This window comes from Cervus elaphus, chromosome 20 (genome assembly GCF_910594005.1).
Source record: "Cervus elaphus chromosome 20, mCerEla1.1, whole genome shotgun sequence".
NCBI classification, from domain to species: Eukaryota; Metazoa; Chordata; class Mammalia; order Artiodactyla; family Cervidae; genus Cervus; species Cervus elaphus.
The window spans coordinates 121,299,641-121,311,906 of NC_057834.1; the positions used below are offsets into that span (position 1 = coordinate 121,299,641).

The 12,266-nt window shown below is 39.3% G+C and overlaps 1 protein-coding gene across 1 annotated transcript in view; it reads left to right on the forward strand.

The window, feature by feature from the left end:
• Nucleotides 1-12,266, forward strand: part of ZSWIM5 (zinc finger SWIM-type containing 5) — a 166,001-nt gene that overhangs the window by 129,325 nt on the left and 24,410 nt on the right. Inside the window, exons 6-11 of the mRNA XM_043877220.1 lie at nucleotides 2,544-2,720; nucleotides 5,622-5,768; nucleotides 6,268-6,405; nucleotides 7,428-7,688; nucleotides 7,904-8,039; nucleotides 8,843-9,000. Of these exons, the coding sequence (XP_043733155.1) occupies nucleotides 2,544-2,720; nucleotides 5,622-5,768; nucleotides 6,268-6,405; nucleotides 7,428-7,688; nucleotides 7,904-8,039; nucleotides 8,843-9,000 (1,017 nt within the window). The remainder of the gene's footprint in view (nucleotides 1-2,543; nucleotides 2,721-5,621; nucleotides 5,769-6,267; nucleotides 6,406-7,427; nucleotides 7,689-7,903; nucleotides 8,040-8,842; nucleotides 9,001-12,266) is intronic.

Below are 12,266 nucleotides of genomic sequence, written 5' to 3' on the forward strand. Positions count from 1 at the left end.
TTCCCAACCTAAAATTCTAGAGTACCCAGGGCTCAATCATCAAACCACTTCTCTTTCTGTATTTACTCCCCTGATAATTGCATTGTTTTAATAATCATCTATACACTGACAACATTCAAATTTATATCTCCTGCCCAGACTTTTCCTCTCCAGACTCACATGTTTAACTACCTTTTTGATATTGCCTCTTAGATATTAATAGACATCTCAGTAGGATTTCTTACCTCTCAAGCCCCACCCAAACCTGTTCCTCTTGTGTAGTCTTCCCTATCTCCTTATATGGCAAGTCTACCTTAAAAACCTTAAAGTCATTCTTGATTCTTTTCTTTCTCACCCAGATTTCCCAGATCTAATCCATGGGCAAATCCTATTACCTTTGCCTTTAGAACATATCCAAAGTTCATTTACTCTCATCGCCTCTACTGCATATTACTCTGAACAGATTACCATTATCTTTCACAAATTGTTGCAGTGACCTCCTAACTGCTTCTACCTTAAAGTCTGTTCTCTGTGCTGCTGCCAGTTGTCAAATCAGATCACACACCTTTAACAGCTCAAAGCCCTCCAGTAGCTGCTCATCTTTCCTCATGGCCTAGAAGGCCCTGCATGATCTGGTTCCCTAGTATCTCTCTGACCTCATCTCCTGTGACTTTCTGGCTTGCTCATTCCATTCTAGGTACACTGCCCTCTGCCCTGCCCTCAAACACTTCAAATATGTTCCCACCTCAGCTTAGCACTTGCTGTTCCTTTTGCCTAGAATGTACTTTCCTTAATTATGTCTGAGGCTTGATCTTTAGTTCCTTCAGGTCTCTGTTCAGATGTTCTCTTATTAAAGCCCATGTGGCTCAGATGGTAAAGAATCTACCTGCAATCCAGGAGACCCAGGTTCGATCCCTGGGTCAGGAAGATCCCCTGGAGAAGGAAATGGCAACCCACTCCAGTATTTTGTCGTTGTTCAGCTGCTCAGTCATGTCCAACTCTTTGCGACCCCATGGACTGCAGCATGCCAGGCTTCCCTGTCCTTCACCGTCTGCAACTTGCTCCAACTCATGTCCATTGGGTCGGTGATGCCATCTGACCATCTCGTCCTCTGTTGTCCCCTTCTCCTCCTGCCTTCAATCTTTCCCAGCATCAAGGTCTTTTCTAATGAGTCAGCTCCTACACACCACCCTAAAGAATTGAGCTTACTTTGTCTGCTGTTTCCCTTCAGGCCTTTTCCTGAAGAGAGATGGTTTGGTAGAATTCCAGTGAGAAAACAATTTAATTAATCTTTTGTCAGCCTCAGGTTTTCTTATTGGAAAACAAGTTGTAACCCTGCAGATACTAGTGTGATAAAGATAACAGAGGGCTTACCCTGGTGGCTCAGTGGTGGGGAATCCACCTGCCAATGCAGGGGACACAGGTTCAATCCCTGATCCAGGAAGATCCCACATGCCGCAGAGCAGCTAAGCCCGTGCGCCACACTACTGAGCCTGTTCTCTAGAGCCCAGGAGCCACAACTACTGAGCCCCTGTGCTGTGATTAATGAAGTGCGAGTGCCTAGAGCCTGTGCTCCACAATAAGAGAAGCCACCACAATGAGAAGCCTGCTCACCACAGCTAGAGAGTACCCTCTGCTTGCCACAACCAGAGAAAAGCCCACACAGCAATGAAGATCCAGCACAGCCAAAAGAAAATGAATAAAGAAATAAAATTATTTTAAAAATTAAAGATACCAGAAGGGCATCACAGGTGGCTCAGTGGTAAAGAATCTGCCTGCAGTCCAGGAGACACAGGTTCGATACCTGGTCTGGGTCAATCCCACACGCCACGGAGCAACTAAGCCCATGTGCCATAACTATTGAGCCTCTGCTCTGGAGCCCAAGAGCTGCAACTACTGAGCCCAGGTGCCACAACTATTGATGCCTGCACGTCCTAGAGTCCATGCTCCGCGGCAAGAGAAGCCACCACAATGAAGTCGGAGCACTGCAACTAGAGAGTAGCCCCCGCTCCCTGCAACTAGAGAAAAGCTTTCACAGTAGCAAAGACCCAGCACCGCCAACAATAAATAAATTAATTAATTAAAAAAAAAAAAAGATACCAGAATACACGGACTGTAGCTCTTTTTCAGCTTTTATATCAATGTGACAGAAGTACTTAGTCTGATATGGGTCATACTGTAAAAGAAACTGGTTATGGGTTGACCAAGGATATTACCTCACTGCTTATCTTTTCCTTTGGCCTCTGTGGAAGCAGTTTGAGTCCTTATAATTGAGCAGTTGAGCATCACTATCCCTCCTCTTTCTCATGTAGCTCTGGGTCCTAGGAGAAATTGGTCTTCGGTCATAGATCTATGTAGAAATGTTCTTCCCATAGAGGGCAGGGACACACTAAAAGCTATCCAACAAAGAAGCAACATAATGAACACCCAGACAAATGGCAGAGTGGCTGCTCTCACTAACTATACACTATTATTCTGCCTGTCCTCCATCCTAAAGAAGACACAGGAGTTAGAGCTTCAGATTACCCATCACTGAACTGCTGCTTTCTTTTTCCCTTCCCCAGATTCTTTATCCAGACCAAGACGGACAGTGTTCACTAGAGCCATCGAGGGCCGTGAATTGCATTGGCAGGACAGCCACTTACAGCGAATCATCAGCAGTGATGTATATACAGCTCCTGCCTGCCAGCGGGAAAGTGAGAGGCTACTCTTTAATTCCCAAGGCCAGCCACTGTGGCTTGGTAAGTGTACTTATTCTACTCTAAGAATTTTAGAGCCCATTCTCACCTCATGTCAGGCCTGAGTGAGCCATCTACATAGGTACCAGCAACACAACCACCCTTTGGACAGTCTTCATCCAGATCTTTTGGGGCCCTGACTAGAGCCTCAGGGTATAGCCTGAGCCATTTGTATATGTTCTCAGCTGAAGTACAGTAATCTCAAACAGAGGGATTTCTATTGTTTCCTGAGTTTGGGGAGGGAAAAGGAGCTAATAAATCTGAAGGAATACTAACAAAACTGTTAGACATCAGTTCATAGACTCTTAGTCAGCAGTTACTGAGCAACATTAGAATCTACTCTGAAATTACATGTTTTGCTAAAAAGGCATGAACTTTGAAACTTAAATTGCTCTGTACTAGTAGCTCAGACACTGTCTGCCGTTGTCACCAAGCTGTCTTCCTTTCCTCATTCCTTCCTTTATCATCACAGAATAAAGTTGTTCCATCATGAGTTTAAACTCTCCTCTGGCCTTCTGTGAGTCTGTTCTTGACTTTGTTACAGAATGCATATTCCACACTACACACTTATAAAATAATATTCATTCTCTGAGTCTTAAAACAACAGCATACATTTTTATTATCATCTCCTAATTCCCTACCTCTGTCCCTCACCCCATATCTTTGTCTTTCACAAGATCCTGCTGAATCTGGATTTATGCCTGTCTCTCTCTTAAAGTTTTTAGCCAAAATCACTGTAGGTCACTACCCAAAATTCCCACTGATTATTTTTCTTCTTCTCTGATCTAATACTTTTAAAACATAAACCTAACAAGTGTGTGAAAAACACACACCCCATTATAAATAAAGATCCAAATCAAAACAACACTGAAAAAAAAAAAAAAACTACACTGAATTATCATGTTACAGTTGTCAAATAGTCAGGAATTTTTTAAAATAAAGATAACTGATTTTGTTGTAGGAGAGGCTACGTTGGAGATAGTAATCTCCTATACTACTGGTAGGAATGTAAATACTGCATTTCAACAACACTTACCAAAAGCTTTTAAAATAAATTCATAAATAGTGTTAGAAAGTGTTCTAGTTTCATCCTTTTACAAGTGGTTGACCAGTTTTCCCAGCACCACTTGTTAAAGAGGTTGTCTTTTTTCCATTGTATATTCTTGCCTCCTTTGTCGAAGATAAGGTGTCTGTAGGTACATGGATTTATCTCTGGGCTTTCTATTTTGTTCCATTGATCTATATTTCTGTCTTTGTGCCAGTACCATACTGTCTTGATGACTGTGGCTTTGTAGTAGAGCCTGAAGTTGGGCAGGTTGATTCCTCCAGTTCCATTCTTCCTTCTCAACATTGCTTTGGCTATTCGAGGTTTTTTGTATTTCCATACAAATTATGAAATTATTTGTTCTAGTTCTGGGAAGAATACCAGTTGGTAGCTTGATTGGGATTGTATTGAATCTATAGATTGCTTTGGGTAGTATACTCATTTTCACAATATTGATTCTTCCAATCCATGAACACAATATATTTCTCCATCTATTTGTGTCCTCTTTGATTTCTTTCATCAGTGTTTTATAGTTTTCTATGTATAGGTCTTTTGTTGTCTTTAGGTAGATATACTCCTAAGTATTATATATAAATAAATTAATAAATAATTAAAATAAATTAATAAATAATTTAAAATAAATTCATTGATCCAGGAATTCTACATCTAGGAATTTATCCTGAGAAATAATTAACTAAGGATGTGCATAAAGTTATGGGTTTATTAGAGCATGAACATATAACATATAGATGAGAAGAATTAAAAACAGTTCCAACAATAGGGGACTGAATGAGGATAGTACACATATTTAGTGGAATGATATGTAGTCATTTTTAATATTATGGAAGTATATTTAATGGTATGGAAAAATATTTACAATGTATTATTAAGTGGAAAAACCTAGTTATAAAACAATAATTATAATACCCCATTTTTATTAAAATTAATTAGGAAAGTCTAGACACATTTTTCATAAAAATATGAAATTAGAAATAATGCTTATCTCTGCTTTTTATTTTCTATTTTATCTGTATTTTCTATAATTATTTCTATAATTTTTAATTCCTTCCCCATTTATAAGTGTTTGGTAGTCATCCATTATGCTTAAGGTAAATCCAAACTTCTTAGAATGGCATTCAAATCTCTTAACATTCCAGACTCTACCTTTCCAGGCTATCTCCAACCACATAACCTAACTCTACACAGAACTATTTGCCATACTCTGAAGATGTTATCTAGAATACTTTTTATGCTTTTACTTACATGCTTTTATTTATGTTTTCTTTGCCAGGAATGCCTATCCCTGTTTGTCTACCTATGTAAAATATTACTTGCCCTACAAAGCACATAGCTCAAATATTTTCTTTCTATCATGTCATTTCTTTTTAACTGTTTTATAATGATCTTTTTATGTATCATTTGTGAGCTCTTTGAGGACAGTGACCGTTTCTTATACATTTTTGTAGTTGCTTTGCCCAGCATGCTACCTGGCACATAATAGGTTCTCAGGAAACAGGATTAATAAACAAGTGAGGCCTTTCCCTCTATAAAAGCAGTTTATTGCTCCATTAGGTTCCTGAGGTTCGTCTTCAGAAAGAGGTATAACATTTTATTATCCTAGTTCTTTGCCCCTTTCTACACCAAACCACTACACTGAGGCTGCAGTGTATCTCCTTGGAGGTATTACCTGTGACTTATTCAACTTTATATCCCTAAAAGGTAAAATACAATTTCTGGTACACAATAGATGTCAGATCAGATTTGAGGACCTGAACTGAATACAGTCTCCCTTTGTCAAACACAAATTTTCCTGAATTGAAAATTTAACTGAATCAAAATATCTTCTTCTCATCTAATAGAGCATGTGCCTACAGCCTGTGCTCGGGTTGATGCCCTGCGTTCCCATGGTTACCCAAAAGAGGCCCTCAGACTCACAGTGGCCATTATCAATACTCTCAGGTTGCAGCAGCAGCGCCAGCTGGAAATCTACAAGCATCAGAAGAAAGGTATAGTGATCAGGAGCCATCTCAACTCCTTAGGCTGACAGGGTTCTCAGGGACTACAAGGCCCAGGACTTAATTTTCATTCAGTTTCCTGGTGTGGCAGGGGCTAGGGGATTCTAGGTCATTCTACCTTCTGTGTAGAATCTCTCTTTACTGCAATAAATCTCAGTTTTCTTATCTGTAAAATGGGAGTAATAATGCTAACCTGCCTCTCGCCCAGGACAGTTGGATCCACTGAGATCTGGTATGAGAAGACCCTTTTTAAACTGTAAGGCTGTGTCTACATAGTGTGCTATTGGCAGGCAGCCTAAATGCATACCACGTGGCCTCATAGTGGCTGATGAGCTGGTGACCAGTCTCCTCAACCCAAGGCAAGCTTTACTTTGAGTCTCAGGGCCACCACCTGAGGGAGACTGATGAGGAGACTTATGAAGAGACCAAGCAGGGACAGAGAGCAGTGTGTCTCTATCCCTCTCAAAAACTTTGATCTGCTTATTTTCAGAACTGTTGCAGAGGGGAACCACAACCATCACAAACCTAGAAGGCTGGGTGGGCCATCCCCTGGATCCAATTGGCTGCCTGTTTCTCACCTTGACTGAGGCCTGCCGCCTGAATGATGATGGCTATCTGGAAGTGTCAGGTACAGGGGTCAGCCTGAGGGAAGCCCAGACTACCCTTCAGAGCCCTCTTCTTTTCCATGACAGAGTCTGTTTTACCCCTCTTGTTCTCTTATCTAAACTGGACCTTCCCTGAGTGGCTTCCTTAGGATTGCTCCTTTCTTATCTTCTTTCCCCACTCTGTGGACTGGCTCTGTCCTGTTCACCCATTTTACTTTGCCAGCCTCAGCTTTCCTTTGCTCCTCTCACTTCCCTACCTTGTGAATGTCTGAAGAGTAATCCAAAGGGAACAAAAAGAGCCAGAGGGATTTGAGAAGTCAGAGGCAAGGTCCTCAGAATGATCTGGAAGTGTAAAAGAACTTGCATCAGCAATGTGTGTATCCCTTGCAATTACATAATACTCTCATGTTTCCCTTGAACATTCTCCCTGGTGGTGGTTTTGTACCAATTTTACAAAAGAGAAATAAAAGGGAGGTAATTTAGTAGAGTCTCAGACTAACAGGGACTTGAGACAAAATTGATTCTTTTTTCCTTTATGCTATCACTGTATTGTAAACATGCACATATTACGGTATTTAGCACACTGCTGTAAAATTTGTTTATAAGTAAGTGTCTCTACTAGCCTTTCAAGTTCCTGAAAATAGCACTTAGGGCAATAACTCTCTTTTAATAGTCTCCCTTAAACATTTACCAGATGGATAATGGGAGAAAGGAAAGAAATTAAGACTCTGGCTTTTAGACCTGTGCTCTCTTCCTGAAACTTAGAACCCAAAGGTGGAGCATAAAAAGTAACAATAACATTAAAGTTGCAAATATCACAAAGTAATAGTTTAACTATTTTAGGAAGGAGTTAATCTTTAGAACCATGTATAACATTTTTTAGTATATTTTTATTTTTTATTTTCAGTATATTACTGTTCTGGTTTTGATTTAGCTTCTTTGTGTTAGTTATTGGCCAAGCTGTATCCCAAAGTGTGCATTGGTGGGAGGGGCACAAAAATCCATGGGGCCTGACCTAACAAATCTGGTGCCCTGTTGTCCTCAGATATGAATGAAAGCAGACCCCCTGTGTACCAGCATGTGCCTGTGGCTGCAGGCTGCCCAAACAGCAGTGAGTCCTACCTGTCACTGGCCATGGAAGTTGCTCTGATGGGGATGGGTCAACAGAGAGTGATGCCTGAAGGCCTCTACGCACAGGACAAGGTGTGCCGTAATGAGGAGCAACTCCTGAGTCGACTCCAGGAGCTGCAGCTGGATGATGAACTAGTGCAAACGCTGCAGAAACAGTGCATCTTACTACTAGAAGGTAAGTAGAGAAGGGACTGTTGGCACAGAGTCTTAGGCATTTGACTCTAGGTCCCCCTCTGTCACAGAGCACAGGTACAGCAACATTTCTGACTTTAAAGTTTAATGAAGGTTCCCATGGCTAGCAAACACTTGTGGGATCCCTGGAGCTCAAGTTCAGGCAGGCAAATAAAAGCATACAGATAAACAACTGGCTGGTTTATCTCCTTCCTGCAGGAGGCCCCTTCAGCGGTCTGGGAGAAGTCATCCACCGAGAGAGTGTTCCCATGCACACCTTTGCCAAGTATTTGTTCTCAGCTCTGCTGCCTCATGATCCAGACCTGTCCTATAAATTAGCCTTACGTGCCATGAGGTGGGTAGCCTTTTCCCAGCCCAAATGCCTCCACCAAAGCAGAAGTCTCTTTGTTTGTCTCACTTTCTTTTCTTTTCCTCTTTCTGTGTTCTATTGGACCTGCCATTGGCCTGCCCTAAAATGGTTCAGATATTTTTATATGATCTAGGACTCCTAGCTAGTGACATACATGTTCCCTGGCTGCATTCTCAATGAGTTGAAGAAGCCTCTGATATTTTAACAGATACAGAATATCTAAGGCCTGAGTATCTTTGTTCCAGGGCCAGTTTGGCAGCTTCACAAAGGGTTTGAGCCCTTCCATATCTAACTGAGAAATGGTTCCTGGGCATAGGTCACCAGATACATCTGGGGAAGTAGAAGTAAGTCTTTCTATATCAAGACTTGAGAACAATGAACTATGGGCATCCTGTCTCCAAACAGGAGTAGAATCCTTGGTTCAGGCAGGTAGTCTTCTAGGATGCAGCAGACCATACAGAAGAATTTAAGTTAGACTATAAGGCTGAGAGAGCTCCTCAGCTTGACTGCTGAGGATTACTTGTACTTGGCATATATTTCTTATACTTTAACAAATAATCTTATGACTTTTGAACTGTTTTCAGTAAGAACTGTTCAGCTTGAGTTCTTCCAAGTGCCCGGGCACTCACCTCATATAAAGTACAGTACCCATAGGTTTTAAAACCTTTGAGGTTCTTCATTAACCCTTTCCTTCCCAGTTCCTCCCCAGCAAAGAACAAGCTTCTCTAAGGTGGCTCAGAATGGCAAGGGTCTGGGTGGTAGCTGATGACTCTCCCTGGGTCTTCTAGGTTACCTGTTCTAGAAAACTCAACTTCTGCAGGCGACACTTCCCACCCTCACCATATGGTATCTGTGGTGCCCAGCCGTTACCCTCGCTGGTTCACGCTTGGACACTTGGAATCACAGCAGTGTGAACTGGCCTCCACCATGCTGACTGCTGCCAAAGGTGAGCATAGATAGATGTAAGGTTCCAGCACCCCCAGTATGCCTGCCTGGTCATGACCTACCAAAGGCTTAGCCTGAGTCTCCTGAAGAAGAGAAGCTATTGGACTTCCCTTAAACACTTAGAATGGTAGGGATCCTCACTTTGATTACTGCCTATTACAATAAACACCTGAGTCCAAGTCAGAGTTTTGCCATAGTTACTAATTGTAGGACTCTGAGAACAGAGAATAGATCATCTTTAAGGTAACTTCTAAATCTAACCTTCCATATGATAAAGTCACTTTACATTTCTGAGCCTCTGGTTTAAAAATCTATAAAATGGGGATCATTGTCAATGACCTGTTAGCTTCCCAGGACCATTGGAAGATCCAGTGAAGTGATGGAGCTCCAAATCTCAGATATGAGAGTTTATGATTTTTCTAGGGCCCCTGGTCAAAAAATAAGACAGTCCAGAGTGACTCAGGTTTTTAAGCTCACATCCTCCATGTTAGCTATGTAGATCTCATCACAAAGAGAAGTGAAAATAAGCCCCAGAGAAGTTATAATAAAATACTGGTTGCCATGGACTGTGAGTATTTTTCTGATACCAGGAAATTACATGGGTTTTTTAAAGCACTTTTTTTAATTTAAAATAACTCTATGTCTTGTCTTCTTATAGTAAAAAGAATGTATGCTCATTGTAGAAAAGGTAAAAGATACAGATAAATCAATATAAAAATGATTTTTAAAAAACAGTAAAAAAATTGAACAAATATGATCAGGCAGTTTACAGAAAAGAAGATACAAATGACTTTTAAACAATTAAAAATGCCTGGCCTCATGAGAAATACAAATTAAAATGACTCTGAGATAACATTTTTCATAAATCTTATTGGCAAAAATAATAAATTTGACACTAGACATCCATATGGGAAGTGGGAGTGGCAGTGGCCTATCATGGAGTGTCAGATTCCAAGCAGGATAAGGATAACACAGATTTGAGATGCTTACTGAAACTCAAGCATAAGAAATATGAAGAAAATTATACCAAGGCACATTATAATCAAATTGCTTAAAACCAGGGATTAAAGAGAAAAATCTTACTAAAAGCAACTGCAGGGAAAAAAATACACACTATATATTAAGGATAAATGATAAGTATGAGAGCAGGTTTCTCATTAGAAGCAGTATAAGCCAGAAGACAGTGGAGAAAAATCTTTAAATTACTCTTTTAAAAAAAAATTTGACCTAGAATTCTATACCAGTGAAAATATCTTTCCAAAAAAAAAAGGTAAAAGGAATTTCCTGGCAGTCCAGTGGTTAGGACTCCATACTTCCACTGCAGGTAGCATGGGTTCAATACCTGGTCGAAGAACTAAGATCCCACATGCCATGTGGTATGGCCAATAAAATAAAATGATGTTTAAAAAAAAGCTGAAATAGGATGGGGAGGGAAGAGGGAGGAGGGTTCAGAATGGGGGACACATGTGCACCCATGGCTGATTCATATCAATGTATGGCAAAAATCACTACATTTTGTAAAGTAATTAGCCTCCAATTAAAATAAATAAATAAAATTTTTTAAAAAGCTGAAATAAAAATCTTTTCCAGATAACCCCAGTTGAATTAGAAATCAATAATAAAAATCCACTAAAGTTTTAGAAATTAAAGTGTACACTTCCATGTAACTCACTGAACAAAGGAGAAAAACACACAAAAAATTAATAGAAAATATTTTAAACTGAATGAAAAAGTACAACATTTAAAAATTTGTGGATTAGAGCTAAAGCTTTACTTAGAGGGAAATTTTTAGCATTTACTACCTATGTCTGAAAAGAAGAAAGGTTTCAAATCGGCGATCTCAGATTCTAACATAAGAACCCAGAGAAGAGGAGCAAATGAAACCTAAAATAAGTAAAAGAAAGAAAATAATACAGATCAGAGCAGAAATCAAATAAAATATAGAAAAACAGAAAATCAGTGAAACAAAAAGCTGTTTCTTTGAAAAGATACATAAAATTGAAATCTTTGTCCAGACTGATCAAGAGAAAAGGAGAAAACAAAGTAGCAATTTTAAGAATGGGAAAAGTGACATCACAACAAATTCTAAAGACAACTTTATGCTAATAAATTCAACAATATAAATGAAATAGACTGATTTCTTGATGAATACAAACTACCAAAGCTGACTCAAGAATAAATAAGAATTAGGTAGGCATATACCCAAAAGAATTGAAAACATGGACTTAAACAGATATTTGTACATCAATATTAATAGTGGCATTATTCACAATTGCCAAAAGTTGTAAATAACTTGAGTATCTGTCAGCAGATGAATGGATAAACAAACTGTAGTATATATATACAATGGAATATTATTTAGCCATAAAAAGGAATGAAATTCTAATACATGCTACAACATGGATGAGCCTTGAAAACATTAAGTGAAATAAACCAGACACAAAAAGACAAAACATTGTATGATTTCACTTATATGAGGTACCTAAAATAGCCACAGTGAAAAAATAGCAGTAGATACTAAGATAATGGTTGAACATTTGATGAGAAACAGGATATTTACAGTAAGTCCCCTACATATGAACGTGTTCCATTTCAAGAACACATTCATAAGTCGAATTTGTTCATAAGTCCAACAAAGTTAGCCTAGGTACCCAACTAACACAACTAGTTAAATAGTACTGTACTGTAATAGATTTATACTCTTCATACAATAATACCTAAGAAAACAAAAAATAAAACATTTTCAATCTTACAGTACAATACCTTAAAAAGTATGGTAGTACATACAGTTCAGCAGCTGGCATACAGGGGCTGGCATCAAGTGAACCAGCAAGAAGAGTACAAACTGGAGGTAGGAGAGGAGATAGGAGATGGCAGAGCTGAAGAATGATCAGCAATAGGAGACAGAGGACAAGCAGAAATTTCACTCACACCTAATGTTGATGGAATGCACATTCATATCTTTGAAAGTTCAAACTTGAAGGTTCATGTGTAGGGGACTTACTGTACATAGTACTGTACATAGTATCTCTCTACAAAGTATTAATATTTATCAGTCATAAAAGGAAGAAGTATAATTACCATAGAGTAGGTAAACCTGGCAGGTATCATTTTAATAATGTGGCCACAATATCATACATTTATAGAGCTAGCATATAGACTAGAGGAAAAACTCATAGAGCAGAAAGTAGAGTAGAGAGGGTAGGGAAAGGAGAAGTTACTATATAATGAGTATAGAATTTCAGATGATGAAAAAGTTCTGGAACT